General features: G+C 34.6%; 1 protein-coding gene across 1 annotated transcript in view; it reads left to right on the plus strand.

Annotated features, from left to right (window-relative positions):
• The window catches only part of GRM4 (glutamate metabotropic receptor 4), a 346,515-nt gene extending 328,649 nt beyond the window's left edge, over positions 1-17,866 (plus strand). Inside the window, exons 10-11 of the mRNA XM_087929596.1 lie at positions 9,876-10,122; positions 16,972-17,866. Coding sequence (XP_087785722.1) covers positions 9,876-10,122; positions 16,972-17,021 — 297 coding nt within the window. The 3' untranslated portion in view covers positions 17,022-17,866. The remainder of the gene's footprint in view (positions 1-9,875; positions 10,123-16,971) is intronic.
• Positions 17,867-19,946: the final 2,080 nt, after the last annotated feature.

Below are 19,946 nucleotides of genomic sequence, written 5' to 3' on the forward strand. Positions count from 1 at the left end.
GTCCAGGGTTATGTGGTGAACAGATGACTATATACATTGAAAAAAAGAAATTAAATATTAGCAGTTCTTTGATTATCTGATCAACTTTTTTTTCTGGCATAGCTCTTATATTGGTGTAGTTTTACTGCCATTACTATATTTACACACCAGGAGAAACTTCCCCTGATGAATGTTTGCTTGTCACGTGTTTTTTTTTAAAGATAACACTTTTTAGCAAGCTGCATGATTTATGCTTGAAGATTGCAGAGAAAATATTTGTATGAGTTTATAGGAGGACCAAGTAATTTATTTTGATTGTATTTATTTATTTATTTTAGGGCATTTTCTTTCACAAGACAATACACAAAGATGCATAATAAACTAGAAAGTAATCAGTCTAAAACACAGTAAAATTAATCCAATGATACAAGGCAATTAAAATTAAAATGCTTTGGGAAAGGTTTTTATTGAAAAGAACCTGTTAGTGCTTGTACAGAATTCTCATTGAAAAGGCTTTATTAGTGATGGTCCAGAGAACAGGGTTTCAGACAGTGATTTTCATGTTCATCAGGTAGACTCCTTTGGGTACAGTATTTCTTCAAATATTTTGATTTAAAAATTAGAACTTCAAAGACTAAAGCAAACACTTAAACAAAATCCAGAAATGAACAGGCAAACAATGCAATTGTACTGGGGTTGGTCTATTACGTTCCTTTTTGATATGCATTCTCTGGATTTAAAAAAAACCAGAATAACATACACAAACTTGTACTTTAAGAAAATAAAATATATTTCAGGGATAATATATATCCTATCTAAGAAATAATTTAATTGCTTACATTTGAGCTGGAGAGCCTGAGTCTGCAGACTGTAGCAACCCCAGTGTTATTTGTTTTGCCCTTAGAAATTTCTTGGATCATAGTTGCAAAAATCATGACTTCTCTTCACAAATTATAGCCTGAGCCCTTAATATTGGGCTTTGAAAAGCAGGATAGGAAGAGTATGAAAAAGCATCGGCCAAGAAAATAAGAAATACCCCAAAGAACAAATCAATCCAAAGTTCTCATTTGAGACACAAATAATCAGTCTTATATTGTGATGTTTTGGACATGTTACTTGAAGATCTACTGTGACTCTCTTGAGAAATCTATAATGCTTGCTAAGGTGCAGAAAAAGAGAATAAAAGGACCAGCAGCAAAGTAGATAGACTTAGTTACACCATGATTGGTACACCATTGAAAGATCCAAAAGAAGAGTTAGATATAAACTATGTGGTCATTGAGAATTGGCACAAATCTGATGGCATATAATCAAACAAGCCTTAATATGTTTTTTTTCTTTTTTTCTTTAAACACCCCCCCCCCACACACACACACAATATCATCTATCTCAGAAATAGAGAAGAAAAAACAGAAATTTCTGATCTGGTGTAACATGAGGTCAGCCTTGTGATGTGAGGTAGATCAGACAGGAAACATGGCCAGCTGAGCTACTTTTACTTTATTGTAAGTCATATTAATGGAATTTTCAAGTGATAGTACATCCCTTGTACAGCCCAAGAATGTAGGCAGGGGTCTTTCTGATCACTTTCTCTGCCTACGTTCCTGTTGTGAGCTAAATTACCTCTTGGCTGACCATTCCCTTGGCTGTGTCTCTTTGCCTTGTCTCCCAAGGCCACATGGTCTTCTCCCAAGGCCACATGGTCTTCTCCCAAGGCCACATGGTCTTCTCCCTGCCCAATGCTTACTTTTCTTAGAACATAGAACTATGCTTAATGATAAGTGTAGCTTTCACTCACCCAAAGCTATTCAAGAAAGCTTATATGAAGAAAGAACAACTATAATAAGGATGAATTAGAATTCCAAATTCTTTCCCATTTCTTTAGAAATTCACAGCATGGAATGTAGGAAGCGCTGATTTCTTTAAAAACCAAAGACAACTTAAACTGTTTTATTAATACAATTGTGAGGAAACTTGGATCACAATTAGGTATTAGGATAATGAATGAAAATAGAACTAGAGGTCCAGTGTACTTAAATAAAACTTCTGCTTAACATTGGCATATATGAGATAGCCTAACAAAGATAATCTCAGGTTGAGCAGTGCCACCAAATATTATCAAACCAAGGCATACTGTGAAGCACTGTTATTTAGGCCAGAACAGAATAAATTTTCAGAATGATTTATATCACTTCAGAATGTCAGCAATCACTAATTATTATATAGCCTGGCCACATAGTACAAACATAACAGAGGATGATATTTCATGTAATGTTCTACAATATATTTTTAATCACATATGATAAAACAGGTGCATTGGTGAATATTGGAAAGAAAATAGTTTCATATGGCTCAGACAAGGTAGCCAAACCATTTATTAGGCCAGGTTATATATAATGTCCCAATGAAAATCAGGTAATTTAGCCATCAAATCAGTGACAGGGTTTCAATCCAGTGGCCCATCAGCCAACACTGACTATATTTGTGAACATTTCTGAGGCTTTTAATGAAGTAAGTGGGAGGAAATATGATCTTCCCACAGTCTGAGTTAAATAAAAAGGTGAATGTCTACAGGAGAGGATTTTGATCCTTTTCAGTCATTGAGCATGACAGCACAGGCTGTAAAACCAAAATTTTAGTAGGAATCCATATTTAATCCAATCTTCCAGTAAAGCAAATTGGGCATTTTGGATTATAGCCCTTTAATTTCTCTTGCAAAAGAGCTGAACTGAATAACGCCCTGGTTATAGCCTTCAAGAAAAAGAAATACCTCTATTTCTCACTTATTGGCTATCTAAATGGTAGCAGACCCATCCAACTATTGTTTTGCAGTGATTCTGGCAATTGTTTCTGAATCTTCCTGGTAAATTTATTGTCACTGATAACCTGATTGGTGCCTGGCAGGGAGAGATAAAGCTGTATACAACACAACATGAATTCCCTTTTGTAAGCAATATAATTGGTAATTCGTTGTCCACCTTCAGTAGACAGCTTGGAAATGTTGTAAAGTGCCTTGCGGCTTGTGTACCCTGTATACTTGGACTGATCTGTTACTATTGAGAAGTTTGCAGAATATCTGGAAATCTGAGCACATGACTTTCTCTGTGCTTTACCCTCTTTCAAACAAATGTATAGAAATGATTTTGTTGTTGAACATAGACATTCCAACCATTCTTTGAACTGGCAGATTATCTATGGCAGGAGAGTTGCAGTGGTGTAGGTGCATTTTAATTTGATAATTGATGCTCTCTTCTCTCCCTGCATCTGCATGTCTGAGGAAGAGAGAGATGTCCTTAATGTTCCTGGTATACATACAAATTAAAATAATTTTAAAAAGCAATTGTTTTAAACTTTTCATTTTGTCCACCTTATTTACTTATATTTTGTCTCTACAGTCAGAGGGCATGAGCACTTAGCTCTTAAAAGTCCAGGGTTTCATCTTTTCCTTTTAAATAAATTGATAATCAGTTAATTTTTTTGGTTCTTCCTTCCTCCTCCTTCCTTTTATTTGATGTCAAGTCCTGTATATAGCTAACTGGAATGTAGATTGAGCCTTTCCGCCATTGAATGTGTTTCCATTATACTAATTATGTTCCAGTAATCCAAATTAAGTTCCACCCCATTTACTGGGCTAATATGTCAGTAACAGCAACCTGAAGAACAAAAGCAAGGAGAAATCTCTGCTCTTGTCTATGTTTAATATACTTTGTGCATTGTGTATTGAGTCAGAAATAGGCCCTTGAAATAAGATTTTCAGGATGTGACATAGGGGTGAATATTTTTATCTCTTTGTCTTTGTGTTCCATCAGAAATGGTAGAACATAGCCTGGGAAGACTAAAGGAAAAGTAATAGAGGGAAGGAAAATTCCCCTTATAGAATTTCCAAGAAACCTAATTCTTGTTTAGCTCAGGAGTGGCAGTAAGGCAAACTTTAGAGATTCCCAAGATTTGTATCTCGAGATTAGAAGTCCAAGTCAGGATTAATCATCATATAACTTAAGAAAGAGAAAATCTGTTTTTCTGAAATTCCTTTATATATACCAAGAGCTCCCTCATTTCTGCTGCCTGATTGTTCCAGCAAAAGAATTTAAAGAACACAATTCAAATTCATAGCCTTCTATTTGAAAACATAGGTACTCCCCAGGATTACAGTTTTATGAGACTGAAGTGTGCTCTCTGTCCTGAATCCCACTGTTTCCAAGAGTATACTTAGCTCAACAGGAGAAAAATGGAGCACTCCATGGAATCTGGACAGTTAAATGCAAAGGACCATTTCACAGAAAATATTGCAATACAATCATGATGTGTTACTCCATACAGTCACACTGATTGCATGATGCCATCAATAATGACACTGGTACTCATGTAGTGCTCATTTGCTAAACTCAGCAACAATCCAGTTAAAACCTCTCTTTCCCACTATTTTATATCCATTTCAGGTCTCAGAACACCTCAATTATAAGATTCTGTGCACACAAAAATATTGACATACTCTATCAAATGGAATTCAAGCCAATTAACACTGAGCCAAACCTAATAAGCACCTATTTCAGACTTTTGGATCAAATATATGCCTGATTGTTGTCAGGGTTCAGCAGCAACTTAATTTGGGGTATTCCTAAATAAGAAAGTTTAGTTGGCTTTCTGTGATAAGCAAAAGGAAGATTTCAGATGTCATTTTATAGTAAAAAAAAAAGCCACATATAAAGTATATATTCAAGAATAATATGTATAAAACCCTCTGTATCATGAGAGTTTACATTTTTTTCAAAGTGTATATTAAGAATAATAAAGTTATGCAGAAAAGAGGTACATTGTGTACTTTAGAAAGTTTTATTTATGTTTAAATTTATGTAGGTATTATGAATCAATCTGTGTAAAATACTATTTATATTAAAATAAATTGCATACCAAAGTGTAACATATAAAAATATTTGTGGACAATAGGTGCATTAAAAATATTTAGTTCAAATAATCATACTTGTCAGTCTCATTGGGTAAACCAGATAGAACTCATGGCCATATGAGTCAAATCCACTTTATTGTAAAGCAACATTGATAAGAGTCTTTCAAACTTGAAAGTACAATTACCCTCCTTATACTTTATAGCCCGAGAAACTGGGAGAATCTCATCTGAGCTCTTGCTTTGTCCACTATAAAACCTGCAGGCTATGCTGTCTTTTATGCTGTGTATAGAATACACAGTGTTTGAAACTTATGGCTACATCTTTTTCCTTAGTATTAGCCTATTTATGTATCATTTATATTGGTCGATAATTCTTAATATATGGTTTACATAGGTTTAATTTTGTAATTATATTTTTAATTTCATAAGCAACTAAGATACTTTATTAACTACAATCCCACAAGGATATTTTCATCAAAATACATTGGACTTTAGGTACAATAAAGTATCTGGGCACCATATCAGAAATAATGAAATCACGTTTTGCCAGAGCTGAAACTCTGGCAAAGGGTTTTTTGGGGTTTTGGGGGAAACTCTGGCAAAGGGTTTTAAGGATTCACAGTCCACTGATCAATCTATCGCCTTTGTGGATGGGGTATGGCTTCTCAAATGAAGATTGATCTTCTTTTGGGTGATTTCAACAGCAGGCTGAGGCATCTTTCTAGGTCAATGTACAGTATATTTCTAGTGTGAGATGTCTTCATTCAAAGGAGGCTCTTTCTTATGATCTTTTTTTAATTTCAGCAACTTAAGACAATTTTAGACTTATATTTAGGTAGCAAAGTGATTCTGTCAGACGATGAAACTTCCTAGAGGCAAAGATGGATGATTAGCCTAAAAATGTCTTATATTCAGTCATTGGAAGACACTACTGCAAGCTGAACAATTTTTAAAATCCATTTCTCTGCAAAAAACAGTCTTAGAAAATGTGCAGTATGCATGCTCACATAATACAAGAACATTTGTTGATTGCTCATTCTAGGTTCAGGATCAGGAACTGCTCACCAGGAAGCTATGCATACTAAACAGTCAAAAAAGAAAGTTTCCTGTCATCGAGTCAGCTTAGAATCTATCAAAACCTTGAATTCATTTGATTTTGATTTGAATTAAACTATGGATGTGGAAGCAGACCTAGCTATGATTGGCAATCTTTAGTACTTGAAAGCTAGAAGAACTTCTTTGTATCTTCTGCCATAGGTTTATCTTCAATTAACTCTTTTCTCCTAGAAGGAAACTCTCAAATATGCAACTTATCTTAAAAAGAAAGAAAGCATGTATGTTAGTTCTAGGATTTATCCAAATTGACAAGTGGGTCTAGAATTTTAAAGCCCAATAACAGAGAATAAAATTGGGATCATGTATGTCATTATTCAATGTGCAATAGTCTCTGATTAGACTAATGAGTAAAATAAGGAAGGAAAAAGACCAAATAAGGAGGACAATTAGTTATTTGATGGGTTGAAGGATTGCCCAGACAACTTTGTGATTGGGCAAAAAAAGGAGAGTTTCCTTTCCTAGTGCAATCAGATTTACACTTGTGAGTTGCCTGCCAGGCCCTTTCTATAGAAAAATGGATTATTCTAGTCAGATTAATGGGCTTTCATTTTGCAAAACATCTGTCACCGTTAGTCCTGGACAGTGAGCGTGAAATTAGTTTTGACTGCAGAAGGACTACATTGCTGTGTAATATGTGACTAACATTACAACAGCTCAGGGAGTGAGCTATTGAATAAGAATTACCTGTTGAAAGCAGAACAGTTTTCTTTTGCACTTGTTGGGGGAACAAACTAAAATGGGACCTGTCCCTGTATATACTTATATATCTCTGTGAGCACAGTGTATTACAGTAGTTTATATACTGCAAATAGTCAGAAGTTAACATAGTAAGACAAAGGTTTTAATGGATATTATACATGAATTCTTTGAGATTCTGTGCACAAGGGATAAGTGTAGATGCAGCAAATACTCTGCACTCCTCTACTCATTGCAGAATACCTTATGCCACCAGAATTGAAATTCTAGATCTAGAAAACTAGAACTATGCCGCCTTTGGTCTGATCTAAGTATAGTACATAACATTATATATTGCAATGTCCTACCTGTCAATGAATACTTCAGTTTCTTGTAACAATACAAGAGCACACAATAGATACAAACTCAAGGTAAACTGCACCAAACTTGATTGTAGGAAATATGACTTCAGCAACAGAGTGGTCAATGTCTGGAATACTCCACTTGATTCTGTGGTTTCTTCCCCAAACCCCAGAAACTTTACCCTTAGACTGTCTACTATTGACCTCACCCCTTTCCTAAGAGGTCTGTAGGGGGTGCGAATAAGCGCACCAACATGCCTACAGTCCCTGTCCTATTGTTTCTTTTTATTTTTCTTATATGTATCCATTTCATGTATTCATAACTATGTTTATACTTATACTTGTTATCTTATAATCGCTTGACAAAATAAATAAATAAATGTGATATAAATGGACATAATAATATAATATAATCATATAATCATATAAATGTAACATAAATGCAACTGTTTACCATCACTGCAATACACCTCAGAATCCCACCAAGAGCAAGGCCACACATTTTAATTGGCAAATTATTCCATTTCTATGACAAATTGTATTGAGCAATTTTAACAGGGGAGGGCAAATTTGAACCAGCCATTTTCTGTTTAGTTTTGGTGGCTATTTTGTTTTGGGCATATTATATTTTTATGGAATTAAAAATAAGATTTTTGACTTTCTTTTAATCACGAATTTCTTAAGTTGTAAATCACCTCACATTTTTTTCAGGGAGTAAGAAAGGCATCTATATTTAAATTTCATGATGTATACATTTATTTAAATTGAATCAGTTAAGCTATTAGGAAGTTGATAAACCAACAGATGTATTCTTTAAGCAATTGACAATTTTACTGTTGAGTGTAAGCCATAACATTGCCCAGTAAGAGGACTGAAAATCCTTTCTCTCCATACATTTGTTACCTGAACTATGTCTTCCTTAGGTTGCTTAATGTATCACTGATTGCGTTCATATTTTTTTGTTTATTTTATTCAGAGAAATCAAGCTAGCTAACCACTGAGAAAAAAAAATCTACATTTTACATGAATGGATTGCTGAAGATTGGAATTAATTATTTATAAAATTCATAGTCCTTCTCAATCTTTCATGATTATGTATGCCTCAAAAGTTGATAATAAAATAAAAATATATGTAATTTTAAAAAAAGTCCAGAAAATCAACAATCATGATCAAAATCCCATACAATAGTCTGTCACCCACTCCAATCCAAGATCTAGGGAAGTGCTAGGTTTTAAGAATTTGTTTAAATAAAGCCATGGTTAAATGCCATCAAAGTAGGTAGGCATAAGAGGAGGGTAAAAAATCTCTCCTCTAATGCTTAGACCTCAATCTAATGAAATCTTGTAAGATTTTTTAAAGAAATCTTACAATATTTCATAAAGCATATTTTTTTCTGGAAAAGTCATTCAAAGTTTGGAGAACTACCTTTGAAAAATGCTACTTCTAGGAGCCCTCAATGCACACTGACAAACAGATTTATTTTTGGAATGTATGTATTGCCTTAGCCCAGATAGAATTTAAGCAATGTACAACAGCTAGATCGTACAACATCTACATAAAGCAATACAATTTATTTATATCCCACCTTTATTAATTTTACTAATAACTCAAGGCAGCTAACATATCCAAGACATTTTCCTCCTCCCATTTTCTTACAACAAGCCTCTGGGTGAATTGAGCTGAGAGAGAAGGGTTTTTAGTGAAGTTAGGTTTTTACAAGATAATATCAGTACAGATTTGAAGATATCTGAGAAAGGGCCATTCCTTTAGTTATTGTGGGTCCAAGACAGAAAAAAAACTTTAAATGTTAATATCAGCACCTATACATTGCACTGGAAACAAACTGGTAGAAGGTGTGTGTTTGGGTTTCTCTCACAGTGTCTATATATGTATGTATAGGCATAGATATATAGATGATAGATAGATAGATGATAGATGGATGATGGATAGGTAGAAAGATAATTGTATTTATTACTATATTTAATTTTACAGTATTTGTATGTTTCCTCATCAAAAACTTTGGGCAGGTCAAAACAATAAATATATACTTCATAAAAACTTCATAAAACGAGTTATATAAATGTGTAATAATGCAAACAAACCATTTTGAATTACCAATCTACCCTCCAAAGACCATCTCTCTCTCTCTCTCTCTCTCCCACCCTCCCTCCCCCTTCTCTCTGTGTATGTGTGTGTGTCTGTCTCAACTATACACACAAACTAAATTTATCATATATAAAGACCTCTATCCTATAATAGCTACTATTAAAAAATACTAGGTATGCAATCAAGCAGTGCTTTCAATGGTGTTTGATATCCTGGCTCCAGGGTATGATTTGGAGATACATAATGAACTGATTTCATTGGTCTGGATGACAAACAATTTACATCATCTATAATGTAATTTAAAGAGCAGGTGGATATGTAAAAATAAGCAAGCTTGGAAGATGAAAAAAAAGCTGATGCTTTAAGGAATGCACTCATTAAAGTTAATGTGACTCTTAAAATACCAACATTTTTTTAGGGTAGAGTAGATGAATGAACTCCAGAGAGGTGTTGTGCTAAATTGTATGCACAGTCGTCCTAATGAACATCTCAAGGCTGCTATTCAGATTTCATAAACCAGTATATTTTGGGAATACCCTATAACTTCAACATTACAATGATATGGTTTTCATTTGGTTTGTACTTCAATATTTCTTTTATACATAAATAGTGAATTTAATTGACCCTTGATGTCAACCTGGACCCAGGAAAATATTCCCAGTAAAGTCTAAGGGACAAAGATTATTCTTGATTAAGAAGCAGGTTTCAAAGCTTCCCTTGTGTCTTTCAGATGTACATTCAGACCACAACGTTGACCATCTCAGTGAGCCTAAGCGCCTCTGTCTCATTAGGCATGCTCTACATGCCAAAGGTCTACATAATCCTCTTCCACCCAGAGCAAAATGTGCCCAAACGAAAGCGTAGTCTCAAAGCAGTTGTGACAGCAGCTACAATGTCCAACAAATTCACTCAGAAAGGAAGCTTTCGTCCCAATGGAGAGGCCAAATCAGAACTGTGTGAAAATCTGGAAACACAAGGTAAGTTGAACCCATCTGAGCAAATGTTTTTTTCTTTCTTCTGAAGATTATTACTCCTTCAAGCTCTGGAGGAGATTTACCAGGAGAAACAAGTTATCTGAGGAACAAGAGCTATTTTTAAACTATACTAAGGGGGAGGAGCCATTAAAAGAGAGCAGGTGATTTAATTTCCTAATAATTTGTCTATCTATCTATCTATCTATCTATCTATCTATCTATCTATCTATCTATCTATCTATCTATCTATCTCTATCTAATACTGCCCATGTCATGGCTTGAGGCAACCTTGGATAACTTATGTTAAATTCAGGGCTGAATTTGAATCAAAGATACTGACTTCTTACTTTATAGCTCACTTTTTCTACCATATATATAAAGTGAGCTATAAAGTAAGAAGTCAGTATCTTTGATCTCCTCTCCTCTCCTCACTTTGCAGCTGCAAGAAAGTGACACATTGCTCTTGCCAGAAATCCGAACTGATTTCTGATTTCCATGTCAGAATAAGCAGGAAGTATATTGCCCTGCTTTCAGCAAATTTGATCAAAGGAATATTTAAGGTGTTGAATAATGGAACTTGGATACTGCATTGGGGAGGGAATAGAGTTGCCCACCCCAATCTTATATTAAAAATATTTTTAAAGTATGTTTGATTTGGTGATTTACTGTAGTTGTTCCAGAAAAGAAGAAATTCTTATGATCCCTGATTTGGATACAAGAGGGAGCAAAAAGAGTTGTTATATAAAAATAGTGGGAAAAGAAGGGTTAGTTAACTCTTCCCTCCCTGTGTCGTTGTCTTATTAAAATGAGTACTATCCCAGTGCTATTTTTCCTGGGTTTAGATCTTCAATGAGAAAAGGTATTTATTACTGATTTGACTTATGTCTTTTTATTCCAGCAAGCATGTAGGTTGAGTAACGTAATTTAAAACAAAAACAACATGAAGAGTTATAATTAACATTAAAATTGATGCTATAATCAACTAATAATTACAACAACCAGGCAGAAAAGATACTTCTTAACAGAGAGGCACATGGAAGATAATATTGAAGTCCTCCTCTAAACACATGTGTTGATCAGAGTCTGAATTAGAGTTCTGCATGGCATGTATTATTTGATCTTCCAAGGCTGGCTATATGCATGCAGCACGTACTGATAAATCCTAGAACAAACAAAAGTGGAATTAGGCCTTATCTTTTTGAAATCTGTTTCCATGACAACCTTCCTCACCCCTCCTTGGGATAGGAACCTCGCAAAGTATAATCGTGTTTTTAGAAGCAAAGGAGAGTCAGAATAGGTTTTATGTTTAAACATCAAGTTCCTGAAACTCCGATTTTCTTCAGTGGAACTTATATATGGGTTGTCTCTGATGTTTTGGACTATTCATAGAGAATGTATCTGCCCCCACCCCCCCACTGTTAATCTTCTATTTTCATTCTGATGCATTTGCATTGAGTGTACATTCTGTGTACAATGCTAATAGTTGCAGCAATTGCATGTGAACCTTTTAAGAGTTGCATTTACTCTATTTTACCTAATCAAAGGAAGTCCTCTAAAAGGGTAGAATTACAAATTGCCCTTCTCACCATCTTCATTTAATTTCTGCATGGTTTCTGGCCTAATCTGGTTGATATGCACACACATTGCCTTTGTCAGTAGTCATGGGGCAATTTTTCCCTGGGCACCTCAGATGGAGGGGTTTTTATCCAAACCAAGGTGCATTATGTGAAATTATTATATGGATCAATATTTTAAATTCAAAACAATAAAACTAATAATACATTTTAAAGAATTGTTCCACTATTTTGGCTTGCCCACACATCTGTTTGCTATGTCATTGACTTTAATTGACAAGAAACAATCAAGAATGAAAGTTCATTAACACAGAAGTGAGAAGAAAATATTTGTACGTGGGCTAGGTTTTAAATGAATATTCTACCCACAAGCTGGAATATTGCCAGAAACAGGATATTTAGAAAGTTCTCCTTCATATCATTGCATATAAGTCTTTAAAAAATAATAATAATACTGTCTTATAACATTTTTATTTGCCCTTAGATGTCTTTTATAGGGAAAAAGCAAATCCACAGAGAATGTTTGTCACTGAACATTGAGTGAAACCAGATGGTTTAACTCTGAAAACCACTTTGGGGATTAAGCAGCAGGGAAGTCTATTTCCATGTCCACTTATGGATTTAACAGAACATCTGACTGGCCATTACTGGAAACAGGTTGCAGAAGCAGATAGATTGTTGGGTCTCTCCAATAAGAAGCTATTAGAAAAATACAATCAACTCAAGTGATTTGACCAACGTGTCAGTAAATTAATATGAATATTATGTAGTCTGTTTTAAAATAAAATACCCATGAGCTGGAAAAGAAAATTGGAAAAGTTCCAGGATCTTATTTTTCTAAAATACAATATTTTTCTGCAGATAACTTAAAATCTGAACTATTTCTTTTTATTATTGCTTTCTATTATTGATGTATAATTTTCATGCTTTTTTTGAAGGGGATGCTTAGTTGCTTTTGCCAAATAGGGAAGCATTTAAGAACTATGTAGAGTCAACTAGAATTGAGGTTGGCTATAAATATTGTAAAAAACATAAATATGGTCATAAATACTGAAAAATAAATAAACATAGTGACATGGGAATAGATGTTGCACTGAAAATAGCCCAGAAAAGCTAAGTGGCCACTAAACATGATGAATACTAATTGGCTTTATGTGAAAAATGTCACATTTACAGATCTCAGATCTTGCCAGAACCCTGATGAAAGCCAAAACTGCAGCTATTTTGTTTTCCTGCCATACTTTATGCAGGTTTTTTTTTTCAGGAGAAGTCAATAGGTGGATCTCCTTTATTACATGAAACAATATAAGCCAATTCACATAGAAAGCAGGGCACAAAAAGAAGCTGTTCTTCTGTCTGTCATGATTTCAAATTCTTATATGTTTCACATTTGGTTTTCCATCTCAGTCCAAATGGAAGCTGACATGATTTGCAAGAGAAATGTCAAGACGACTCAGGGAAGAATACCACAGGGCAACCACAGTTTTGATGCTGGGAATAGGAGATGCTATGGAATTGTCTACCAGGGAAGGAAGGGACATTTTGCACTCTGTCAATGGCAGGCTTTAAATAAACAAGAGAAAAAATAATTTACAGTCCTTGATTGAGGCAATATTGGCTATGAAAACGCTGTGGTTAACAAATAGGGCTGTCAGCTCTGATTTCTTATGGCCCATCTAATCATTATCTAAGGATAACAGCACCTGAAATCTTCAATAAAGTTCATTTGTCAAAAAGACGCCATTCCGGGTGAAGAAATATCAACCGTATTCAGCTTTCTGCTTCAAGCATTAGGCTTCCCAGTCAGCGGTGGAGAAATCTTAGGAACAGTAGAACTGAGATATGTTGTTAGCGATGAAATACCCATTTTCCAAAGTTAGGAGTATGGGAACCAATAGCAATATAACCCTGAAGAGCTAATCATTCAGAGCGAACAAAGAGGGAGACTGGTTCCATTATAGTAAAAATAATCAACAAAAAGTTGTCTCTCTTTCTTTCGTATTTATAGTCTATTTATTTGTGTATAGCTTTTTCTACATTAGATTGAGTCAGGAGTTGCTCAAATAGAAACATCACTACAAATCAAAGTATCAAACTGCATTTATAATTCATTTAAAATATATCCCAATCTAAATAAGACAAATCTTTGGATGAGTTCACAATATCCAGTATCTAAACTAGATTTATAATCACGAAGTATTTTATTCAACAGTTCATATTAAGAGAACATATGAAATATTTGGAGATTTATGCTAATGATGGCAGTGAGCACAGAAGATCTCCCTTTAAGTTAAACATTACAGAAATTTTTAGCAAAGAATAATATTAAGTATCATGGTTGACATAAGATTTAGTAAAATTCAACATTGTATAATAAAATGATAAGTAGCTTTAAGAGGGATATATATTAATTTGGCAGTATAGTCTTTGGAGGTGACTTGGATGGAAAACTCTGAAAAAACAAAGTGGGGAAAGCAATAAAAATGTATTAAAAAGCAGAAGAAAATGCTTCTGCCTAGATAATACAAAAGAAAATAGTTCATATCACCTAAAGTCATTGAACCATTGTAAAAAAAGAGATCACTTGGTGCAACAATGGCTAATCTGCAATTACATTATATCTCCCTTTCTTCCTTGCTTCTTTCCATAGACAGTTGACATGATGGAGTCTGATTTGGATTAATAAACAAGAAGGACATAATTCTTCAAAATGCAGCCTAACCCTGATGAATGTTCAGATTAGGGTTAGAGATAGAAAATACCTTTCTCTTTTAAGAGTAGCATTTTAATTTTTGGATCACAAGGATTCTCACAAAGTATGGCAAAATAAGAAGCAAAACGTGAAGCAAATTTTGATAGTGCTCCCATTTTCATGCTTGTCAAATCTGAATTACATTTGTGACTCTCTTCTAGATTGCTTGTGACCACCTCCAGCTGGTTTTCAGCCACAGTCTGAGAATCCCTGGAGACAGAATTAATGTTTACCCAATCTAAGCCATGGAGCTGATCTGACTATGTGCAAATGAGGATGCACATTTCACGGAAACAATATTTTTGGCTTTTAATGCTCACTTATCAGTGCTTCAGATAAATGGTACCCAGTCATTTTCCAGGCAACACCCTCTACAGCAACATAACTTTCTGTACCACGCAGTACACTTCAGGCCTTTTCCTCTTATCTTCCCAGTGATTCCTTCCTGTTGTGATGCATATTCTTTCCATCTCAATGCTGAAACTGCTCTCCCTGTATCATTTTAAGGCTCCCGAGTGCTGCATGTCATATTTACCTTTTTTCCCCAACTACTGAAAAAAAAAAAATTCCATAATGGAAGTTAATCTGTTATGGAGGTTAATCTTCCATTCTGGAAGTGGGTATTTAATTAAGAGCAACTCCTCACAAACTCCTTCTTCATTTCATTTTCCATTGTCCTTCTGTATCTTTTGCCATTTAATGCATATTACACCCCAGGGGAGAAATAAATTGTACAACCTGACTCTTATTCTCCAAGCACTGCTGCTTCCTTGCATGATATATTACATTGGCTCATGTCTGTTTCTCCCTTTTCCCCACAAATAATAAGTTCCCAACATATCTTAAAGGTTAAAGAAATCTGCTTTGAATAACATAGATTCCATTACCTTTAGTTCTCAATTAGCTTTGCTTACCAGCAGAGTAAGGGTGGTATAAAAATATCAGACTAATTATAGATTTTTTTCAGATCTCACTAATATATGATACAATCTTTATGCATATAAAATAAATACTTTCTAGAATATTGAAAGTTGCTTTATAATTATAATGTGCATGTGCATATTAAAAAGTGCTATACAGTAGAAATATACAAAATATGTATATTATAAAAATGTACAATATCAAGTTCAGTTTTTAAAATATGTAGAATTGGTGTTTCCCCCTAGGGAGACTACGAGTTGTCCATGTGTTAAGTTGAGGAAATGTGCATGGAAACACATACATATATTCATGCGGATTTTAAATAGGCCAGATATGTTAATAAAATTAGAATTTGTAGAAAACAAGAAAGACAGATTTGCCAATATCTATGTATAACAAGAATTCTACAAAAGGGGATAGACATTTGGAAGTTGAAAATAGCCACTCTATTTAGCTACACTAATATTTAGTCAATGTTCTGACTTGGTGTCTGGTGACTATTTGAGTCTGATGGGGTAGAACAGACTTTGTATCTCGATACTGACAAGACTGAGTGGCTATGACTGTTTGCCTCCCTGTCCACTGATCAGGGAATTTTTCATCATTGACCTCAGGTGAGGTAGCTTGTCCCTATTCAAGACAGATCTGTAACTTGGGTGTGAGTCCTTGCTGAACTCACATCTTCTGATGAAAGAACGTCACAGCTGTAACTAGGACAGCCTTTTGTACAGGGTTATCTTGTATGCCATTTGTCACATTTCCTTGACAGTATGGTTCTTTAGATAATTACTCACCTCAATGGTCACCTCACAACTATATTATTACAATGTGGTCTACATGTGACTGCCCTTGAAGACCATTCAGAACAAGAACTTTTCAATATGCCCATATGAACCTATTGCAAGCTGTATTGCTTGCTAGTCAGCTTCCAGGAGCAACTCAAAGTGCTGGTTGCCACCTAGAAAGCACTTCATGGCATATATCAATTGTTTCTGCCATCCCAGAATGTTCTAGCAAAGTAAGTGCATTCTGGGTCCCTTCAAAATAAATGCTTCTTATTTTGCAGGACTGAGGAAACATGCATTTTCTGTCATAGCCCCCACCATCTGGAAAAATATCCCCTCAGAGATATGGACAGCACCCTATATCCTGGGGTTTCAGAAAGTTTTTCAGACCTGACTGTACTTCCAGGCCTAAGGCTAATATTTGTGGAGCTCCTGCGGTGGTTTTCATTTTGTGTGTGTGTGTAATTTAATCTGGGCTGTTTGCTGTTTTGTTTGTAATTGTTTCTACTGGGTTTTTTTTATGTTGTAAGCCATCCAAAGTCTGTTGGAGTGAATGATTGTAATTTAAAAATATATTTTTATTTAATTAATATTTAAATTTAACATTTAACTAAGATTGCAAACACTCTTTTTCCTGTCTTATATAAGAATCATAAGAAAAAATATATACTTATTTTGCATCTTGGCAATTTTAACCTAAAGTTAGCAACTTTCATTTTTGGCATGAAAAATTTACCCAAGTTTCCTCATTTAGACAGAGATTCAAGATATGTGCATTAATTAATTGGTTATATCTATGTGCCTTATATTTTTTTTCCAGCTCTGGCTACCAAACAGACGTATGTCAGCTATAGCAACCATGCAATTTAAACCCAGCCAGTGGCAATAGACCACAAGAAAAGGGCTGATGAGGAGGATGAACCAGAAAATGCCGCTGATCTCTTCAGTACAGATGATGTTATTATGGTGGAGGAGAAGGTAAAACCAAATCTGACTCCATGAAGGCATCATATAGGTGCTTGTTTCCAGTGACTGGGCTACTGGAGGAAGTTCTTCAAAAAGATGGTCACCAAGTGTAGTTGAAAGGACCAACCAAGCTATCCCTCGAAAAATATCTGCCTTCCATTTAAAGGGAGAGGAACCAATGAGATGAACGTTACACCCAAAAGAAAGAAATGGACAGGTCTTAAGCATCCTTTTTGCATTTTTCCCCTGTATCTTGGCAAAAGATTGAATAAATTTCCCTTTTATTCCCCAAATTGTGAAATGGTTTGTGCTTGTGAAGTCTTTTTTTATTTTTTTCCTTTCCCCCCTTTTCTATCTTTTTTTTATTCCTAACTTCTGACTTCATCATCTATTCCTCATCTTGTTTCTTTTATGTGTCCCTCTTTCCTCCTTACCAAGTTTTCTATGTTGCAAAAATAACAAAAGTCCTTTAAAAAAACACAAAAAACCATCATCAACAACAAAAATGAAAACAAAACCTAGACTGTGTTCAAAGTGCTGATTTCTATAGGTGGTAAATTAATGTATGTGATGACCATATGGATTGAAATATGTCTGCTTCAATGTACTGACCAATCAAAATTATGAAAAAACAACAAAAAAATAATCGAAAGTTCAGTGCCTGAATGTTTATGAATTATTTAATGACAATGTGTAGAGCATGATCATTTTTATACCAGAATATTTCTAATAAAAGACTTGGTTTTGCACTCATGAGTTGTATTTTGTTGCCTCATTCTCATCTCTGGAAGTTGCTTTACAAAAATAAATGCTGTGGTCAAATTAAACATAGTTAAAAAACATATTTACATAACAGGTGCTCAGGTAGTAAGTTTTAATATCATCACATTTACTTTTTATAAAAGCAAGAGATGCAGCATCTGGATTATATGAAGAAATGAAAGAATTTCTTACCCTCCAAAATTCTAGGGGTGCAGTCACCAGACTCCCAGAAATTTCTATTAAATTTTAGTTTTGAGGGCATTGAAAAAAGAAAACATACTTTAAACATGGGGAGTATTCAATTAAACCATATTTAATGAAATAGTATTCAGTTAATGCAGTGTAATTATAACTGCATTTAAATTGAATCATATATTATTTCATCTGTTTGGAAGTCCAGTCCCAACCCAAACAAGATATGCATTTACATAGCTAACTGTTGAACTATATGAATCATGTTTTTCCATGTGCCAATTCTCAGGGGATAATGCAGGTATTGACAACATCATGCCCTTAGATGTCAGGGTGTTCATCACCTCTAAAACACCACTTACAATCTCCTACCAATAAATAAATAAAAAACTTGCTGAACAACTAAAAATGTGTCCCAAATCACATATAACCTGACAAATCTCATTCAAATGTGGTGATCTCAGCTGGCAAATCAAGCCAATAATGTGAGAACACTGAAATCTTGCAAGATCTAATTAGATTTCAATTTTATTGCAGGGTGATATTTTCTAGCAATCTTGGGAATTTTCAGGTTGATATGTGGAGTGAAGTACTCCAACTCTGCTATTCTGTTCTGTTCTGTTCCGTTCCGCTCCGCTCCGCTCTGTTCCACTCCACTCCACTCCACTCTATTTTCTATTCTAAAGATTACACAATGGCACATTGGGTCTTGAAAGTATTGGCAACAATTGACCATATTTCTCTTCCTCTCTCTACATATATTCTATATGTGTGCTCACATACACATGTGGTTAAAACTGCAATAGGCATTTCCTTCTACCATACAAATGTAAACATGCACTCACACCCACACAGAGCGATAAATATATATTCCACTTTGCATATGCTACTAAAGGCCAGTTAAATAGATGACTGTTCTTATACAGACAACCTCAAATGCTCTTCAAAATGCCAGTGCACATAGAATGACAAATGACATGATAGTAAATAAATGGTAAATGCAGAATTTAGCTAGAAGAAAAACCCAAACTTTCCTCAAATCTATTGCTTGTCAGTTGTTTGTCATAATCTCAAAAAATGTCACGTACTTTGAAAGTAGGAACATAGGATCAATATACAGATGGCAAACTGGAAGGTAATGTTTTTAGCATTAAGATCTAAGTTGTACAATGGAAATTTATTCAGCAACAAGGGCTGAATAAAATAATAGACTTGAAGGCTAGGTTCACAAAACATGTAAACCCTAACTTTGGGTAAATATAACAAGTCATGCCTAAATAATTAAATTATTATATAATAAATATATGCTATGACAAAGACTTTGTTTCCATAATACTGTTCAGTGAACTACAAACTTTTGATCTCCCATTTTAGGTTAATTTATTGTGTAAATCCACCCACTGAGATGGAAGGAAGTATGTCTTATCTCCCTGTTTGATCCAGACTTATTGTGACTTTGATCTCATCAGACATTTAACTATGTCAGTAAAGGCATTCATGTGTCATGGGGGAACATAGAAAAGGATTAATTAAAAGAGCGAAATAACTCCCTAGAGGAATCAATTTAGTCCTAAAGATAACCAATGACACATAGATTAAAACTAGTCATCTAATAAGGTATGTCATGGGAAGTATTGACCATAGTGCTAACTATCCTATTTCTTTCTGAGAGTAAGACAAATTCCCAAGTACCTTGAGAAAATGGAGCTAATCTAGCTAATATATAGGTATTTAAGTCTGTAATCCTTATAGCCATATATGGGGAATTGGGAATTGAAAATTGAGTAGACAGAGATTGGAGGTGGTAAGAGCCTCAAGCCCAATCTGTTTCCATGTCATTTACCCTGATTGTACAACTGCAGATTTTTTTTCTTT

The sequence above is a fragment of the Pseudonaja textilis genome, chromosome 3 (genome assembly GCF_049901715.1).
Source record: "Pseudonaja textilis isolate UNSWEBS1 chromosome 3, rPseTex1.2, whole genome shotgun sequence".
NCBI classification, from domain to species: domain Eukaryota; kingdom Metazoa; phylum Chordata; class Lepidosauria; order Squamata; family Elapidae; genus Pseudonaja; species Pseudonaja textilis.